The sequence below is a fragment of the Scardinius erythrophthalmus genome, assembly GCF_964197995.2.
Source record: "Scardinius erythrophthalmus genome assembly, contig: HAP1_SCAFFOLD_38, whole genome shotgun sequence".
NCBI lineage: Eukaryota > Metazoa > Chordata > Actinopteri > Cypriniformes > Leuciscidae > Scardinius > Scardinius erythrophthalmus.
Window position 1 is genome coordinate 458,557 of NW_028296546.1, and position 21,412 is coordinate 479,968.

Here is a 21,412-nt window from a genome sequence, read left to right on the forward strand (position 1 = left end):
TTTGCAAAAAAATTCACATTCAGACCAAAATATCTGACTTCCTGATGGCCAGAGCTATTGAATGTAAATTAGAAAGTTGTCCGGCTTGATGAGAACAATATACAAACTGTTTTTTCTTTACTGTAGTTAAAACTAACCCCCCCACTTTTGTCAAAAGCATGTTGAAAGTGACACACTTCCTGCTGCCAGTTGGTGGCGCTATAACTTTGACTCACAATAGCTACATCCATCTGATCGGCCTCTTACCACGAACACACTGCTGAAGTTTCATCAAGATCAGTTAATGTATGCAGAAGTTATTCCACTTCCGTGTTTCTCTTTTCTCGCCATAAATTCGATTCCTCGCCACAGCCAAACCGTTCGAGATATCAAAAATCCGTCCGCAATTTAGCATCCTCAAAGTCTTGACTACATGCACACCGAGTTTGAAGGGGACACGGTGAATTTTCTAGGAGGAGTATTTCACATTCCACAGCAAGCGTTTTCCAAACAACCCATAATAGCCGACTTCCTGTTGGGCTGGCGTAAAACTTGACGGGGGTAAAGTTGTTCGGCCCGATGAGATCTTTATGTGTACCGAGTTTCATATTAATTCATGCGAGCGTGTTTGATATATGGATCAAGTTTTAGAACCCCGTTCAAGGGGGCGCTGTTGAGCCCCCCAGCCATGCCCGGGTACCAGCTTCAGCCCGGCCCTGATGGCCGTGGGTTCTGACCTGTGTGCAAAGTTTCAAGAGTTTTTGAGCACGTTAAGGACCCCAAAAGCCCCTGAAACCTTGATTAACAATATAAAAGCAATAGTCAAATCCCCCCCTCCCCTAACACACACACAGACAAAGAGAGAGGGAGAGAAAATTCTTCAGAAAATCCACATTCAAACCAAAATATCTCTCTTCCTGTTGGTCGGAGATGGTTCATGTAAATTAGAAAGTTGTCCGTCTTGATGAGAACAATACACATACCAAGTTTTGTGATTCTAGGAAAAACTAAGCCCCCATTTTTGACTAAAGGTGGCGCTACTGAGCCATTCCACCACACCCGTTTCTGAAACTTTGCACATGTCTACGGGCTAATAAATGTGATGTGTCTGAGTTTCATGCAATTTCAAGTATGTTAAGAGTCTCAAAAGCATCAAAAAATAATATTAAAGTTTGATGCGTTGCCACGGCAACAGTATCTAAGATATCAATAATCCTTTCACAGGTTTACATCTGCCGTGTGTCTACATTATACACATAAAGTTTGAAGCAAATCGGGTAAAAATAAGAGAGTGATTTCAAAGCATTTTGAAAGTGACACACTTCCTGCTGCCAGTTGGTGGCGCTATAACTTTGACTCACAATAGTCTTGATTGAGTCTCTCATATAGGGCTGAAAACCAGTATTTTCGCTGTCAGTCATATTGCTCATCCTCCTGGGGGTATAAAGTAATTAGCCAAGAGACTACCACTATGCAGAGGAGTGCACAGCCATTACTTTTAAAATATAGTAATTATATAGGGGTCTTATGTTTGGCCAATCATCAACCTAACCACAGGCTCTACTCTTCAGCACAATGATATCCCCAAAAACTCAGACACACCAGAAAATCTTTTAAATGAAAAAATAATAGAACATTAAACACTATCAGATCTCCCCCTATATTAATATTGAGCAAAACACATTAAATAACACTTAATTTTAACATTTGACCTCCTTTAACAGTCAGAAGCAAAGCATGCTGGGAACTGGAAATCTGTTGTAACTCATTCCGTGAATGTGTGTGTATGTGTGAACTTGCATTCACATTTATATGGTTACATGTATGTGCAATTTAAAGTATGTACACAATAAAGGATAAAACCTTGTGAATATTACATGTAATGCTATTTTTGTCTTCATTTATAAATATTTGAAATGTATTAATATAAAGCCATACATGGTCAATGCATATATTTTTCTTGAGGGGCGGTAATTGAGATTGAATCATAAGATGCTGTCAAAGGTTGTACATTTACAATTTTAATTCTGATGCTTTCGATTTTCTCAGTGAAGAAATTCATAAAGTCATTACTACTAAACTGTAATGGGATATCTTGTTCAAGTAATGAATGTTTATTTGTTAATCTAGCCACTGTACTAAATAAAAACCTTGGATTGTTTTGGTTATTTTCTATGAGTTTGCGGAGATGCTCAGCCTTGGCTGCTTTAGAGTCTTTTTATAACGAGAAGTGCTGTCTTTCCACGTGATTCTAAAGACCAAGTGAGTTTATCTCCATTTGCGCTCTAGATTATGAGTTTCTCTCTTGATAGCATAAGGTAGTACTTTTGTACCATTGTACAGTAATTTTCTCTCTGACCTTTTTTAATCTGATCGGTGCAACAGTTTCTAATGTACTAGAGAAAATGGTGCTCATACTGCTAGTCATTTTCTCTAGTTCATTTGTGTGTTTGGGTACATGGAGCTCCGATGCGCTTGTCACCATTCAGGGTACCTGCACAGCGACATCGAGAACACAAGCACCAGGAAAGCAGTGAAAGCGCACCTTACCTTTTAACTGAGGTTTTGAATGATTTGTTCTGATGACACATTCTTCTTGGACATAAGCAGCTACTTCAAGATAATTTTTAATTGGGTTGATAGGAAAAGATACCCATGTCATCACCAATTTCTGTTTGCTTTTGTGATGTTTCCACATTATATCATATCATGCAAAGTTTTCATGATGGAGGGGGCTGTTCTCATTTGCCAAAGAGTGCCAAAGCTCTGTAATAAACAATTTTCTCAGACACACATTAATCTTTCATTCCTTCATTCCACATACTGTTTTGAAACTTTCCTTGTCTTTTCAAACTGAGTTACATTCAAGGAGCAACTGCCTCCTTTACTTGTTTTAGTAACATTGCAAACATGCATGTGTTGTTAAATTTAAATATATTTACTTAAAATCTCAGGAGACTTCAAATAATTTCTTTTTTTGTCAACTTGAGTTTGGCTGACAAAAAAAGTTTGGCAATCCCCCTTACAATGTTGAAGATCAGAAATAGTGCAACATGCCTTTGTTTATCATTGTATGTATACTTGTAAATGAGGAAAACACACACACACACACACACACACACACACACACACACACACACACACACACACACACACACACACACACACACACACACACACACACACACACACACACACACACACACACACACACACACACACACACACACACACACACACACACACACACACACACACACATATATACAGTACCAGTCAAAAGTTAGGAAACATTACTATTTTTAATGTTTTTGAAAGAAGTCTCTTATGCTCATCAAGCCTGCAGGTAAAAAACAACAACAACAACAAAAAAACCCAGTATTATTATGAAATATTATTACAATTTAAAATAATGGTTCTCTTTTTTAATATATTTTAAAATGTAATTTATTTTTGTGATGCAAAGCTGAATTTTCATCAGCAAGTACTCCAGTCTTTGGTGTCTTATGATCCTTCAGAAATCATTCTAATATGATGATTTGATACTCAGTTATTATCAATGATGGAAACAGTTGTGCTGTTTAATATATTTTTTTTTGAATACTTTTTTCAGGATTCATTGCTGAGTAAAACGTTAACAGCATTTATTCATAAAAACAGCATTTATTCAAAATAAAAACATTTCTAACAATATAAATCGTTACCATCACCTTTTATCAATTTAACGCATCCTTGTTGAATTAAAGTATTAATTTCTTAAAAAAAAATAGTTATTGTTCCCAAACTTTTGAACGGTAGTGTATATTGTTACAAAAGATTTCTATTCTAAATAAATACAGTTCTTTTTAACTCTTTATTCATCAAATAATCCTGAAAAAAGTATCTCAGGTTATAAAAAAAAATATTAAGCAGCACAACTGTTTCCAACATTGATCATAAATCAGCATATTAGAATGATTTCTGAAGGATCATAAGACACCAAAGACTGGAGTACTTGCTGATGAAAATTCAGCTTTGCATCACAAAAATAAATTACATTTTAAAGTATATTAAAAAAGAGAACCATTATTTTAAATTGTAATAATATTTCATAATATTACTGTTTTTTTTTTTTTTTTTTTTTTTTGTTTTTAACTGCAGGCTTGATGAGCATAAGAGACTTCTTTCAAAAACATTAAAAATAGTAATTTTTCCAAACTTTTGACTGGCATTTATACATCCTGGCTCTTCCAAGATAATGGGCGTGAATAGTAGCTGAGATTTTGAAGCCCAAAAAAGACCACCCACTGGAACCAAATATCTCAGGAACCGAATATATTGTAACACCGGCAATCCGCACACGTCACTGTAGTCTCAGCCAATTAGAGCGCGGTAAGGTTTTAAACCGCTGTTGCTGTTCTATTTTTATTTCAAACATCATCTTTTATATTTTTTTTGATCAACTGAAGTGGTTTAGTCTGTGCCGATGGACTTTGTATTAACATCTTCTTGCCTTTAGGCGTAAAATCTCCTCAATGGGATCCGATGAAAAGGGTGAGTTTGTGCTGCTGCCTGATGATAACCATTTGTTTGCGTTAGCCGCATGCTAGCTGGTTTGAAGTGCCACATTATTTATCTGTTATGTCTGTGTAATTTAATGATCAAAATCATCTTCAAATAAAAACATTTTCAAAAGTCAGTTTGTAAACTGTAATGTAGTAATAAACCTTTGTGTTTTACATTTTAACTAACATTTTAGTTAAAATATGGGATTTTTTTTATACTTGTAACGTTAAGTTAACTTAGTCGAATAAATGTTAAAATAGATAGTGTCGGACAGTATAATCAGAGATTGAAATTAAGCTTCATTTAACTGACGAGGCTGGACGGCGCGCTGTTAAGCTTCATTTAACTGACGAGGCTGGACGGCGCGCTGTAGAGCGCCAAACATAGTCCTTTATGGATGGATGGATGGATGTGTGGATGTGTGTGCCCCCCCCCCCCCCCCCGTAAACTATATTATGCTGTAGCCTATGCTTGGTTAAAACCATGTTTTGCATAAAGTGTTGATAAAACACTATTTTTGAAATGTTTTATGTACTGTTTTTGTATAGATTGGGTGGACGTGGCAAACAACGTTTTGTTGAAATGTCACATTAACCTGAGGCTGGAACGGATCTCGGAGTGTGATGCAAATGTGTTTGTGGCTTTGTATGAGGCGATCTTGGGAGAGAAAGTTCCAGGTATTCTCGTTTCTTCAGCCCTGTGCAAAACATTTCTGGCAGGTTTTTCGTTTTTGCCCTCCAGCAATAATGCTGCATTCACGTGCCATCGGAAATGTCATACTTTCCACTTCTGAATTCGTGATTACGATCTCATCGCCTTCAAATTTGGACTTGAGAGAGTTTTCATGTCCATTTAAATTTTTTTTTTTAATAATTAAGACACTGGTAACATTATCTACTATAATTCCGAAAGCACGTGAAGGCAGAGTTATGTACACAGTGTGGGTATAAAAAGTCTACACACACCTGTTAAAATTACAACCTTTTGAGAGGCAAACAATTAATCCATTTAAAATCATGTGATATTTTTCAACATATAAAACAAATAGAAACTTTTAAGAAGAAAAAAGAAAAATCTGCAATTATCTTGTTACATAAATGTGCACACCCTTTCATAATGGGGCATGGTACTTTGTTTGTAATTAACCAATCACATTAAAACTCTTATTAAAAAAGAAAGTTATTGATATCCTCTTGCCATTTAAGTGTTGCTGATTAACCCTGAATAAAAACCAGGGGCCGTATTCACAAAACATCCTAAAGGTACAATATTAAAAGTAATTAAAGCTGCAAGCAGCGATGAAAAGTGCCCTCGCACCCCTGTCACCGCCACCCGGCACCTTTAGGAAAGGCCTTAAGATTACACTCACCAAATTTGAAGAGGATCAGATCAAAACTGTAGGAGGAGTTTGTTAAAGTACAACATCAGGAAATGGCAAAAACTGCCCAAAATCTGACAGGAAGTTCAAAATAACTGACTTCCTGTTGTGTTTAGGGCTATGCTCCAAGAGACTTTTTTGTAGGTATTGGGTCTTTACATGTGTGTACCAAATTTCATACCTGTACGTGAAACGTCGAGCCGGGGCAAAATGTAGGGGCAATAAGTAAGCCATTTTGCCCCACCCAATTTTTAAAACCACATCACACGTAAATTGTCACCACTTCTGAAGCGTGTGCAAAGTTTCATGATTTTTCGAGCACGTTTTGTATTTGCCACACTTCCTGCTACCAGCAGGTGGTGCTATTGCTATAACCTAATATGAGCATGGTCATGTGTTCAGGACAGGACTCTTATCAAACATGTGAAGTTTGGGACAGATGGGAAATTGTATGGCTGAATTACTGCAGGCTATCTGTGGTTGCCTAGCAACATCGGAACTGCATTCAACATTAATATTGAACTTATCTGATCATGCATATATCACCAGAAGGCCGAAATTGGGTGAACGTTTGTCAGGCCGCCGAGGGCACACCCTTCGACGAAAACTCTAGATCTTCGCAATTTAACGTCACAAAGGCCTTAAGATTACACTCACCAAATTTGAAGAGGATTAGATCAAATCTGTAGGAGGAGTTCGTTAAAGTACAACATCAGGAAATTACGAAAAATGCCCAAAATCTAGGAGGAAGTTAAAAATAGCTCACTTCCTGTTGTGTTTAGGGCTATGCTCCAAGAGACTTTTCTGTAGGTATTGGGTCATTACATGTATGTACCAAATTTCATACCTGTACGTGAAACCAGGAGCCGGGGCAAAATGTGGGGGCAATAATTTACCGAATTTGCCCCCCCCAATTCTGAAAACCATATCACACGTAAATTTTCACCACTTCTGAAGCGTGTGCAAAGTTTCATGAGTTTTCGAGCATGTTTAGGCCCTCTAAAAAGCAATTCATTTTGGAGAAGAATAATAATTAAAGCTGCAAGCAGCGATGAAAGGGCCCTCGCACCCCTGCCACCGCCACCCGGCGCCTTTAGGAAATGCCTTAAGATTACACTCACCAAATTTGAAGAGGATCAGATCAAATCTGTAGGTGGAGTTTGTTAAAGTACAACATCAGGAAATTACGAAAAATGCCCAAAATCTAGGAGGAAGTTAAAAATAGCTCACTTCCTGTTGTGTTTAGGGCTATGCTCCAAGAGACTTTTCTGTAGGTATTGGGTCATTACATGTATGTACCAAATTTCATACCTGTAAGTGAAACCAGGAGCCGGGGCAAAATGTGGGGGCAATAATTTACCGAATTTGCCCCCCCCAATTCTGAAAACCATATCACACGTAAATTTTCACCACTTCTGAAGCGTGTGCAAAGTTTCATGAGTTTTCGAGCATGTTTAGGCCCTCTAAAAAGCGATTCACTTTGGAGAAGAATAATAATAATAAACGGAGCAAAAACAATAGGGTCCTCTCACCATCGGTGCTCGGGCCCTAATAATAATTAAAGCTGCAAGCAGCGATGAAAGGGCCCTCGCACCCCTGCCACCGCCACCCGGCGCCTTTAGGAAATGCCTTAAGATTACACTCACCAAATTTGAAGAGGATCAGATCAAAACTGTAGGAGGAGTATGTTAAAGTACAACATCAGGAAATTATGAAAAATGTCCAAAATCTAGGAGGAAGTTCAAAATAGATCACTTCCTGTTGTGTTTAGGGCTATGCTCCAAGAAACTTTTCTGTAGGTATTGGGTCAATACATGCATGTACCAAATTTCATACCTGTACGTGAAACCAGGAGCCGGGGCAAAATGTGGGGGCAATAATTTACCGAATTTGCCCCCCCCCCCAATTCTGAAAACCATATCACACGTAAATTTTCACCACTTCTGAGGCGTATGCAAAGTTTCAGGATTTTTCGAGCATGTTTTGTATTTGCCACACTTCCTGCTACCAGCAGGTGGCGCTATTGCTATAACCTAATATGAGCATGGTCATGTGTTCAGGACAGGACTCTTATCAAACATGTGAAGTTTGGGACAGATGGGAAATTGTATGGCTGAATTACTGCAGGCTGTCTGTGGTTGCCTAGCAACATCGGAACTGCATTCAACATTAATATTGAACTTATCTGATCATGCATATATCACCAGAAGGCCGAAATTGGGTGAACGTTTGTCAGGCCGCCGAGGGCACACCCTTCGACGAAAACTCTAGATCTTCGCAATTTAACGTCGCAAAGGCCTTAAGATTACACTCACCAAATTTGAAGAGGATCAGATCAAATCTGTAGGAGGAGTTCGTTAAAGTACAACATCAGGAAATTACGAAAAATGCCCAAAATCTAGGAGGAAGTTCAAAATAGCTCACTTCCTGTTGTGTTTAGGGCTATGCTCCAAGAGACTTTTCTGTAGGTATTGGGTCATTACATGTATGTACCAAATTTCATACCTGTACGTGAAACCACGAGCCGGGGCAAAATGTGGGGGCAATAATTTACCGAATTTGCCCCCCCCAATTCTGAAAACCATATCACACGTAAATTTTCACCACTTCTGAAGCGTGTGCAAAGTTTCATGAGTTTTCGAGCATGTTTAGGCCCTCTAAAAAGCGATTCACTTTGGAGAAGAAGAAGAAGAATAATTAAAGCTGCAAGCAGCGATGAAAAGGGCCCTCGCACCCCTGCCACCGCCACCCGGCACCTTTAGGAAAGGCCTTAAGATTACACTCACCAAATTTGAAGAGGATCAGATCAAAACTGTAGGAGGAGTTTGTTAAAGTACAACATCAGGAAATGGCAAAAACTGCCCAAAATCTGACAGGAAGTTCAAAATAACTGACTTCCTGTTGTGTTTAGGGCTATGCTCCAAGAGACTTTTTTGTAGGTATTGGGTCCTTACATGTGTGTACCAAATTTCATACCTGTACGTGAAACGTCGAGCCGGGGTAAAATGTAGGGGCAATAAGTAAGCCATTTTGCCCCATCCAATTTTTAAAACCACATCACACGTAAATTGTCACCACTTCTGAACGTGTGCAAAGTTTCATGATTTTTCGAGCACGTTTTGTATTTGCCACACTTCCTGCTACCAGCAGGTGGCGCTATTGCTATAATCATAATGAGCATTGGCATGTGTTCAGGACAGGACTCTTATCAAACATGTGAAGTTTGGGGCAGATTGAAAATTGTATGCCTGAGTTACTGCAGGCTGTCTGTGGTTGCCTAGCAACATCAGAACTGCAAGCAACATTAATATTGAACTTATCTGATCATGCATATATCACCAAAAGGCCGAAATTGGGTGAACTAGTGCAAAAAATGCCCGTGCAAAATCAGTTTTTGTGTGTGTTTTTAGTAATTGTTGGTTTGGTGTGTGCTCATTGTTACAATTACACAGCAAAAGTTCAGTGATATTTTTATTTGTGCATGGTAAAAAGCACACAGTGAACTCAGAGAAAACGCTATGCTTGAGCAAACAGTTTGTGAATAGGCAACTACAAATGATGCCCGTGAAAGAGACTGTGAACGCATTGAATAGGATATGTTTAGTTGGTGAATAGCATAGGCTACTATTACACAGTAGCGACAACGTTAAGCGCACCAGAATGAAATATAATATTCAGAAGTAAACACTAACAGCATAGCTGACTTACAGATTCAGTTTACATCCACAAATGAATAAGCACCTCGATTCAGGGAGCAGTGCAAAGTGCCCGTGCAAAATCAGTTTTTGTGAGCTGATCGCCGTCAAAAAAGTTCTGGAGATATTTCTTGCGATGGCAATATGATCAAAAATAACTTTATATTGATTCAATGGATTAATAGCATTTTGAAAAAAAAAAGTCATGAATTTATTGCATTTTTGGGAAAAAATAATCCGTTTTTATAATAAATCTTAAAAAAATTCAAATCCAGATTTTGATTTTCAATGTTGTTATAACCTAAAGATGCTATGTGAAAGTTTGAAACAGAAAATAGTGGTTTTCACACATTTAGTGGTTATCTCACATTTGAGAGATATGCGAATAACACACAGACAGACAGACGGACGTTTCTGTAATTTATAGATAGATGGATTTATCACGTTCGGGAACCAAACTATAATATTCAGAAGTAAACAGTGTAGCTGACTGAGTGTTTATGTCAGAATGTTTATTTTTAAACCACAACCTTCTTGGGGCTTCTTTGACCGATACAACTCTCTAATGTCAGAATGTTTATTTTTAAACCACAACCTTCTAAAAATGATATATTTAACGATATCTTTTGCATTTCTCATCCAAACAATGTCAAACTTGGCACTGCACTTACTCGTGCCCGTGGCAAGACACCTGTCGAGTTTGAAATTAATCGGACTAACGGTTCGAGAGATATGCGAGGAACAGACACACACACACACAGACAGACAGACAGACAGACGTTCCTGTAATTTATAGATAGATGTTTGTCAGGCCGCCGAGGGCACACCCTTCGACGAAAACTCTAGATCTTCGCAATTTAACGTCACAAAGGCCTTAAGATTACACTCACCAAATTTGAAGAGGATCAGATCAAATCTGTAGGAGGAGTTCGTTAAAGTACAACATCAGGAAATTACGAAAAATGCCCAAAATCCAGGAGGAAGTTCAAAATAGCTCACTTCCTGTTGTGTTTAGGGCTATGCTCCAAGAGACTTTTCTGTAGGTATTGGGTCATTACATGTATGTACCAAATTTCATACCTGTACGTGAAACCAGGAGCCGGGGCAAAATGTGGGGGCAATAATTTACCGAATTTGCCCCCCCCAATTCTGAAAACCATATCACACGTAAATTTTCACCACTTCTGAAGCGTGTGCAAAGTTTCATGAGTTTTCGAGCATGTTTAGGCCCTCTAAAAAGCGATTCACTTTGGAGAAGAAGAAGAAGAAGAAGAATAATAATAAACGGAGCAAAAACAATAGGGTCCTCTCACCATCGGTGCTCGGGCCCTAATTAAAGCTGCAAGCAGCGATGAAAAGGGCCCTCGCACCCCTGCCACCGCCACCCGGCACCTTTAGGAAAGGCCTTAAGATTACACTCACCAAATTTGAAGAGGATCAGATCAAAACTGTAGGAGGAGTTTGTTAAAGTACAACATCAGGAAATGGCAAAAACTGCCCAAAATCTGACAGGAAGTTCAAAATAACTGACTTCCTGTTGTGTTTAGGGCTACGCTCCAAGAGACTTTTTTGTAGGTATTGGGTCCTTACATGTGTGTACCAAATTTCATACCTGTACGTGAAACGTCGAGCCGGGGTAAAATGTAGGGGCAATAAGTAAGCCATTTTGCCCCATCCAATTTTTAAAACCACATCACACGTAAATTGTCACCACTTCTGAAGCGTGTGCAAAGTTTCATGATTTTTCGAGCACGTTTTGTATTTGCCACACTTCCTGCTACCAGCAGGTGGCGCTATTGCTATAATCATAATGAGCATTGGCATGTGTTCAGGACAGGACTCTTATCAAACATGTGAAGTTTGGGGCAGATTGAAAATTGTATGCCTGAGTTACTGCAGGCTGTCTGTGGTTGCCTAGCAACATCAGAACTGCAAGCAACATTAATATTGAACTTATCTGATCATGCATATATCACCAAAAGGCCGAAATTGGGTGAACTAGTGCAAAAAATGCCCGTGCAAAATCAGTTTTTGTGTGTGTTTTTAGTAATTGTTGGTTTGGTGTGTGCTCATTGTTACAATTACACAGCAAAAGTTCAGTGATATTTTTATTTGTGCATGGTAAAAAGCACACAGTGAACTCCGAGAAAACGCTATGCTTGAGCAAACAGTTTGTGAATAGGCAACTACAAATGATGCCCGTGAAAGAGACTGTGAACGCATTGAATAGGATATGTTTAGTTGGTGAATAGCATAGGCTACTATTACACAGTAGCGACAACGTTAAGCGCACCAGAATGAAATATAATATTCAGAAGTAAACACTAACAGCATAGCTGACTTACAGATTCAGTTTACATCCACAAATGAATAAGCACCTCGATTCAGGGAGCAGTGCAAAGTGCCCGTGCAAAATCAGTTTTTGTGAGCTGATCGCCGTCAAAAAAGTTCAGGAGATATTTCTTGCGATGGCAATATGATCAAAAATAACTTTATATTGATTCAATGGATTAATAGCATTTTGAAAAAAAAAAAGTCATGAATTTATTGCATTTTTGGGAAAAAATAATCCGTTTTTATAATAAATCTTAAAAAAATTCAAATCCAGATTTTGATTTTCAATGTTGTTATAACCTAAAGATGCTATGTGAAAGTTTGAAACAGAAAATAGTGGTTTTCACACATTTAGTGGTTATCTCACATTTGAGAGATATGCGAATAACACACAGACAGACAGACGGACGTTTCTGTAATTTATAGATAGATGGATTTATCACGTTCGGGAACCAAACTATAATATTCAGAAGTAAACAGTGTAGCTGACTGAGTGTTTATGTCAGAATGTTTATTTTTAAACCACAACCTTCTTGGGGCTTCTTTGACCGATACAACTCTATAATGTCAGAATGTTTATTTTTAAACCACAACCTTCTAAAAATGATATATTTAACGATATCTTTTGCATTTCTCATCCAAACAATGTCAAACTTGGCACTGCACTTACTCGTGCCCGTGGCAAGACACCTGTCGAGTTTGAAATTAATCGGACTAACGGTTCGAGAGATATGCGAGGAACAGACACACACACACACAGACAGACAGACAGACAGACGTTCCTGTAATTTATAGATAGATGTTTGTCAGGCCGCCGAGGGCACACCCTTCGACGAAAACTCTAGATCTTCGCAATTTAACGTCACAAAGGCCTTAAGATTACACTCACCAAATTTGAAGAGGATCAGATCAAATCTGTAGGAGGAGTTCGTTAAAGTACAACATCAGGAAATTACGAAAAATGCCCAAAATCCAGGAGGAAGTTCAAAATAGCTCACTTCCTGTTGTGTTTAGGGCTATGCTCCAAGAGACTTTTCTGTAGGTATTGGGTCATTACATGTATGTACCAAATTTCATACCTGTACGTGAAACCAGGAGCCGGGGCAAAATGTGGGGGCAATAATTTACCGAATTTGCCCCCCCCAATTCTGAAAACCATATCACACGTAAATTTTCACCACTTCTGAAGCGTGTGCAAAGTTTCATGAGTTTTCGAGCGTGTTTAGGCCCTCTAAAAAGCGATTCACTTTGGAGAAGAAGAAGAAGAAGAATAATAATAAACGGAGCAAAAACAATAGGGTCCTCTCACCATCGGTGCTCGGGCCCTAATTAAAGCTGCAAGCAGCGATGAAAGGGCCCTCGCACCCCTGCCACCGCCACCCGGCGCCTTTAGGAAATGCCTTAAGATTACACTCACCAAATTTGAAGAGGATCAGATCAAAACTGTAGGAGGAGTATGTTAAAGTACAACATCAGGAAATTACGAAAAATGTCCAAAATCTAGGAGGAAGTTCAAAATAGATCACTTCCTGTTGTGTTTAGGGCTATGCTCCAAGAGACTTTTCTGTAGGTATTGGGTCAATACATGCATGTACCAAATTTCATACCTGTACGTGAAACCAGGAGCCGGGGCAAAATGTGGGGGCAATAATTTACCGAATTTGCCCCCCCCCCAATTCTGAAAACCATATCACACGTAAATTTTCACCACTTCTGAGGCGTATGCAAAGTTTCATGATTTTTCGAGCATGTTTTGTATTTGCCACACTTCCTGCTACCAGCAGGTGGCGCTATTGCTATAACCTAATATGAGCATGGTCATGTGTTCAGGACAGGACTCTTATCAAACATGTGAAGTTTGGGACAGATGGGAAATTGTATGGCTGAATTACTGCAGGCTATCTGTGGTTGCCTAGCAACATCGGAACTGCATTCAACATTAATATTGAACTTATCTGATCATGCATATATCACCAGAAGGCCGAAATTGGGTGAACGTTTGTCAGGCCGCCGAGGGCACACCCTTCGACGAAAACTCTAGATCTTCGCAATTTAACGTCACAAAGGCCTTAAGATTACACTCACCAAATTTGAAGAGGATTAGATCAAATCTGTAGGAGGAGTTCGTTAAAGTACAACATCAGGAAATTACGAAAAATGCCCAAAATCTAGGAGGAAGTTCAAAATAGCTCACTTCCTGTTGTGTTTAGGGCTATGCTCCAAGAGACTTTTCTGTAGGTATTGGGTCATTACATGTATGTACCAAATTTCATACCTGTACGTGAAACCAGGAGCCGGGGCAAAATGTGGGGGCAATAATTTACCGAATTTGCCCCCCCCAATTCTGAAAACCATATCACACGTAAATTTTCACCACTTCTGAAGCGTGTGCAAAGTTTCATGAGTTTTCGAGCATGTTTAGGCCCTCTAAAAAGCGATTCACTTTGGAGAAGAAGAAGAAGAAGAATAATAATAATAAACGGAGCAAAAACAATAGGGTCCTCTCACCATCGGTGCTCGGGCCCTAATTAAAGCTGCAAGCAGCGATGAAAGGGCCCTCGCACCCGTGCCATCAACACTCGGTGGCTTTAGGAAGACAGAGCATGGTTGGGAAATGTACATTTAAGGAGGTATATATAGTAAGAGTATGTCAAAGTCAGTTACAAAATGTTTTGTATAATGGTGATAATAGCATGCTTCATGACTCAGCTAAGTGTTGCTAGCATGTTTAGTGTGTTTCTAGCATGCTTAGTACACAATAATTATGTGGTTAGTACTGCATTACTGTGTTAACCATGTCAGTTTCTGTTGCCAGTAGGTGGCGTTATGACTATAACTGAATATGAGCTTGGATGTGTGTTCAGGACAGAACTCTTATCAAACGTGTGAAGTTTGGTGCAAATTGGACATTGCCTTCTTGAGTAACAACAAAGTCATGTTTCATTGAATTAGCATGCTTTAGCACTTAGCTAAGCATTGTTAGCATGTTTTAACATGTTTCTAGCATGTTTAGAACTCAATGGCATTTTTAACATGTTGCTAGAACGGCATCAACGTGTTAAACATGTCACTTCCTGTTGCCAGTTGGTGGCGCTATTACTATAATTGAACATTCTCATGTAGATGTGTTCAGGCCATGACTCTTATCAAAAGTGTGAAGTTTGGGGCAGATTGGACATTCCATGCCTGAGTTACAGCAAATTCCTATTTAATTGCAATAATAGCATGCTTTAGCACTTGGCTAAGAGTTTGCTAGCATGTTTTAGCATGTTTCTAGTATGTTGTTAGCATGTTTAACACTTGCTGGCACTTTTTTATATGTTATTAGGAGTCCATAACAGTGTTAAACATGTCACTTCCTGTTGCCAGCAGGTGGCGCTATGACTGTAACTGAATATAAGCATGGTCATGTGTTCAGGACAGAACGCTTATCAAAAGTGTGAAGTTTGGGGCAGATTGGACATTCCATGCCTGAGTTACAGCAAATTCATATTTAATTGCAGTAATATCATTCTTTAGCACTTAGCTAAGTGTTTGCTAGTATGTTTTAGCATGTCTATAGTATGTTGGTAGGATGTTTAGCACCTACTGGCATTTTTTTATATGTTATTAGGAGTCAAGAACAGTGTTAAACGTCACTTCCTGTTGCCAGCAGGTGGCGCTATGACTATAACTAAATATGAGCATGGACATGTGTTCAAGAGATAACTCTTATCAAACGTGTGACGTTTGGGGTAGATTGTACATTGCCTTCTTGAGTAACAACAAAGTCCTGTTTCATTGAATTAGCATGCTTTAGCACTTAGCTAAGTATTGCTAGTATGTTTTAACATGTTTCTAGCATGTTTAGAAGTCAATGGCATTTTTAACATGTTGCTAGAATGGCATCAACGTGTTAAACATGACACTTCCTGTTACCAGTAGGTGGCGCTATTACTATAATTGAATATTCTCATGTAGATATGTTCAGGACAGAACGCTTATCAAAAGTGTGAAGTTTGGGGCAGATTGGACATTCCATGCCTGAGTTACAGCAAATTCCTATTTAATTGCAATAATAGCATGCTTTAGCACTTAGCTAAGAGTTTGCTAGCATGTTTTAGCATGCTTCTAGTATGTTGTTAGCATGTTTAGCACTTGCTGGCACTTTTTTATATGTTATTAGGAGTCCATAACAGTGTTAAACATGTCACTTCCTGTTGCCAGCAGGTGGCGCTATGACTATAACTGAATATGAGCATGGTCATGTGTTCAGGACAGAACGTTTATTAAAAGTGTGAAGTTTGGCGCAGATTGGACATTGCCTTCTTGAGTAACAACAACATCCTGTTTCATTGAATTAGCATGCTTTAGCACTTAGCTAAGTATTGCTAGTATGTTTTAACATGTTTCTAGCATGTTTAGAAGTCAATGGCATTTTTAACATGTTGCTAGAATGGCATCAACGTGTTAAACATGACACTTCCTGTTACCAGTAGGTGGCGCTATTACTATAACTGAATATTCTCATGTAGATATGTTCAGGACAGAACGCTTATCAAAAGTGTGAAGTTTGGGGCAGATTGGACATTCCATGCCTGAGTTACAGCAAATTCCTATTTAATTGCAATAATAGCATGCTTTAGCACTTAGCTAAGAGTTTGCTAGCATGTTTTAGCATGCTTCTAGTATGTTGTTAGCATGTTTAGCACTTGCTGGCACTTTTTTATATGTTATTAGGAGTCCATAACAGTGTTAAACATGTCACTTCCTGTTGCCAGCAGGTGGCGCTATGACTATAACTGAATATGAGCATGGTCATGTGTTCAGGACAGAACTCTTATCAAACGTATGAAGTTTGGGGCAGATTGGACATTCCATGCCTGAGTTACAGCAACTTCCTGTTTCATGGCGAAACATCAAAATTTGTCAGGCCGCCGAGGACCCGCCCTTCGACGAAAACTCAAGATCTTCGCAATTTAACGTCGCAAAGGCCTTAAGATTACACTCACCAAATTTGAAGATGATCAGATTAAAACTGTAGGAGGAGTTCGTTAAAGTACGAGGCCTGAAAATGTCAAAAACTGCACAAAAATCTGAGAGGAAGTTCAAAATGGCTGACTTCCTGTTGGGTTTAGGGCTATGCTCCAAGAGACTTTTTTGTAGGTATTAGGTCATTACATGTATGTACCGAATTTCGTGCACGTACGTGGAACGTTGCGGGAGGCGCACTCCGTTGAACTTTTATAGGTGGCGCTATCGAGCCGTTTTGCCCCGTCCAATTCTGAAACCTATATCAGATGTAAATTTTCGCCAGTTCTGACGCGTGTGCAAAGTTTCGTGAGTTTTCGCGCATGTTTAGGCCCTCAAAAATGCAATTCAATGCGGAGAAGAATAATAATAATAATAATAATAATAATAATAATAAACAGAGCAATTCCAAGAGGGTCCTCACACCATCGGTGCTCGGGCCCTAATTAAAGCTGCAAGCAGCGATGAAAGGGCCCTCGCACCCCTGCCATCAACACTCGGTGGCTTTAGGAAGACAGAGCATGGTTGGGAAATGTACATTTAAGGAGGTATATATAGTAAGAGTATGTCAAAGTCACTTACAAAATGTTTTGTATAATGGTGATAATAGCATGCTTCATGACTCAGCTAAGTGTTGCTAGCATGTTTAGTCTGTTCCTAGCATGCTTAGTACACAATAATTATGTGGTTAGTACTGCATTACTGTGTTAACCATGTCAGTTTCTGTTGCCAGTAGGTGGCGTTATGACTATAACTGAATATGAGCATGGATGTGTGTTCAGGACAGAACTCTTATCAAACGTGTGAAGTTTGGTGCAAATTGGACATTGCCTTCTTGAGTAACAACAAAGTCATGTTTCATTGAATTAGCATTCTTTAGCACTTAGCTAAGCATTGTTAGCATGTTTTAACATGTTTCTAGCATGTTTAGAACTCAATGGCATTTTTAACATGTTGCTAGAACGGCATCAACGTGTTAAACATGTCACTTCCTGTTGCCAGTAGGTGGCGCTATTACTATAACTGAACATTCTCATGAAGATGTGTTCAGGCCATGACTCTTATCAAAAGTGTGAAGTTTGGGGCAGATTGGACATTCCATGCCTGAGTTACAACAAATTCCTATTTAATTGCAATAATAGCATGCTTTAGCACTTAGCTAAGAGTTTGCTAGCATGTTTTAGCATGTTTCTAGTATGTTGTTAGCATGTTTAACACTTGCTGGCACTTTTTTATATGTTATTAGGAGTCCATAACAGTGTTAAACATGTCACTTCCTGTTGCCAGCAGGTGGCGCTATGACTGTAACTGAATATAAGCATGGTCATGTGTTCAGGACAGAACGCTTATCAAAAGTGTGAAGTTTGGGGCAGATTGGACATTCCATGCCTGAGTTACAGCAAATTCATATTTAATTGGCAGTAATATCATTCTTTAGCACTTAGCTAAGTGTATGCTAGTATGTTTTAGCATGTCTCTAGTATGTTGGTAGGATGTTTAGCACCTACTGGCATTTTTTTATATGTTATTAGGAGTCAAGAACAGTGTTAAACGTCACTTCCTGTTGCCAGCAGGTGGCGCTATGACTATAACTAAATATGAGCATGGGCATGTGTTCAAGAGATAACTCTTATCAAACGTGTGAAGTTTGGGGTAGATTGTACATTGCCTTCTTGAGCAACAACAAAGTCCTGTTTCATTGAATTAGCATGCTTTAGCACTTAGCTAAGTATTGCTAGCATGTTTTAATATGTTTCTAGCATGTTTAGAACTCAATGGCATTTTTAACATGTTGCTAGAACGGCATCAACGTGTTAAACATGTCACTTCCTGTTGCCAGTAGGTGGCGCTATTACTATAACTGAATTTGAGCATAGACGTGTTCAGGCCATGATTCTTATCAAACGTGTGAAGTTTGGGGCAGATTGGACATTCCATGCCTGAGTTACAGCAAATTCCTATTTAATTGCAGTAATAGCATGCTTTAGCACTTAGCTAAGTGTTTGCTAGCATGTTTCTAGTATGTTGCTAACCTGTTTAGCACTTGCTGGCTCTTTTTTATATGTTATTAGGAGACCACAACAGTGTTAAACATGTCACTTCCTGTTGACAGCAGGTGGCGCTATTACTATAACTGAATATTCTCATGTAGATGTGTTCAGGCCATGACTCTTATCAAACGTGTGAAGTTTGGGGCAGATTGGACATTCCATGCCTGTGTTACAGCAAATTCCTATTTAATTGCAGCAATAGCATGCTTTAGCACTTAGCTAAGTGTTTGCTAGCATGTTTTAGCATGTTTCTAGTATGTTGTTAGCATGTTTAGCACTTGCTGGCACTTTTTTATATGTTTTTATATGTCCACAACAGTGTTTAACATGTCACTTCCTGTTGCCAGCAGGTGGCACTATGACTGTAACTGAATATGAGCATGGTCATGTGTTCAGGACAGAACGTTTATTAAAAGTGTGAAGTTTGGCGCAGATTGGACATTGCCTTCTTGAGTAACAACAACATCCTGTTTCATTGAATTAGCATGCTTTAGCACTTAGCTAAGTATTGCTAGCATGTTTTAACATGTTTCTAGCATGTTTAGAAGTCAATGGCATTTTTAACATGTTGCTAGAATGGCATCAACGTGTTAAACATGACACTTCCTGTTATAAGTAGGTGGCGCTATTACTATAACTGAATATTCTCATGTAGATGTGTTCAGGACAGAACGCTTATCAAAAGTGTGAAGTTTGGGGCAGATTGGACATTCCATGCCTGAGTTACAGCAAATTCCTATTTAATTGCAATAATAGCATGCTTTAGCACTTAGCTAAGAGTTTGCTAGCATGTTTTAGCATGCTTCTAGTATGTTGTTAGCATGTTTAGCACTTGCTGGCACTTTTTTATATGTTATTAGGAGTCCATAACAGTGTTAAACATGTCGCTTCCTGTTGCCAGCAGGTGGCGCTATGACTATAACTGAATATGAGCATGGTCATGTGTTCAGGACAGAACTCTTATCAAACGTGTGAAGTTTGGGGCAGATTGGACATTCCATGCCTGAGTTACAGCAACTTCCTGTTTCATGGCGAAACATCGAAATTTGTCAGGCCGCCGAGGACCCGCCCTTCGACGAAAACTCAAGATCTTCGCAATTTAACGTCGCAAAGGCCTTAAGATTACACTCACCAAATTTGAAGATGATCAGATTAAAACTGTAGGAGGAGTTCGTTAAAGTACGAGGCCTGAAAATGGCAAAAACTGCACAAAAATATGAGAGGAAGTTGAAAATGGCTGACTTCCTGTTGTGTTTAGGGCTATGCTCCAAGAGACTTTTTTGTAGGTATTAGGTCATTACATGTATGTACCGAATTTCATGCACGTACGTGAAACGTTGCGGGAGGCGCACTCCGTTGAACTTTTATAGGTGGCGCTATCGAGCCGTTTTGCCCCGTCCAATTCTGAAACCTATATCAGATGTAAATTTTCGCCAGTTCTGACGCGTGTGCAAAGTTTCGTGAGTTTTCGCGCATGTTTAGGCCCTCAAAAATGCAATTCAATGCGGAGAAGAATAATAATAATAATAATAATAATAATTAAAGCTGCAAGCAGCGATGAAAGGGCCCTCGCACCCGTGCCATCAACACTCGGTGGCTTTAGGAAGACAGAGCATGGTTGGGAAATGTACATTTAAGGAGGTATATATAGTAAGAGTATGTCAAAGTCAGTTACAAAATGTTTTGTATAATGGTGATAATAGCATGCTTCATGACTCAGCTAAGTGTTGCTAGCATGTTTAGTCTGTTTCTAGCATGCTTAGTACACAATAATTATGTGGTTAGTACTGCATTACGGTGTTAACCATGTCAGTTTCTGTTGCCAGTAGGTGGCGTTATGGCTATAACTGAATATGAGCATGGATGTGTGTTCAGGACAGAACTCTTATCAAACGTGTGAAGTTTGGTGCAAATTGGACATTGCCTTCTTGAGTAACAACAAAGTCATGTTTCATTGAATTAACATTCTTTAGCACTTAGCTAAGCATTGTTAGCATGTTTTAACATGTTTCTAGCATGTTTAGAACTCAATGGCATTTTTAACATGTTGCTAGAACGGCATCAAAGTGTTAAACATGTCACTTCCTTTTGCCAGTAGGTGGCGCTATTACTATAACTGAATTTGAGCATAGACATGTGTTCAGGCCATGATTCTTATCAAATGTGTGAAGTTTGGGGCAGATTGGACATTCCATGCCTGAATTACAGCAAATTCCTATTTAATTGCAATAATAGCATGCTTTAGCACTTAGCTAAGAGTTTGCTAGCATGTTTTAGCATGTTTCTAGTATGTTGTTAGCATGTTTAGCACTTGCTGGCACTTTTTTATATGTTATTAGGAGTCCATAACAGTGTTAAACATGTCACTTCCTGCTGCCAGCAGGTGGCGCTATGACTGTAAGCATGATCATGTGTTCAGG

The 21,412-nt window shown here is 39.0% G+C and overlaps 1 protein-coding gene across 8 annotated transcripts in view; it reads left to right on the top strand.

The window, feature by feature from the left end:
• Positions 1-4,320: 4,320 nt before the first annotated feature.
• LOC308686205 (centrosomal protein of 95 kDa-like) overlaps positions 4,321-21,412 on the top strand; it is a 293,169-nt gene continuing 276,077 nt past the window's right edge. For 5 of the 8 annotated variants that reach the window (XM_081394565.1, XM_081394567.1, XM_081394570.1 and 2 more), the window contains exons 1-2: positions 4,321-4,512; positions 5,073-5,201. In XM_081394565.1, the coding sequence (XP_081250691.1) occupies positions 4,494-4,512; positions 5,073-5,201 (148 nt within the window). In that variant the 5' untranslated portion in view covers positions 4,321-4,493. The remainder of the gene's footprint in view (positions 4,513-5,072; positions 5,202-21,412) is intronic. The other 3 variants (XM_081394571.1, XM_081394569.1, XM_081394572.1) reach the window with 3 other exon arrangements.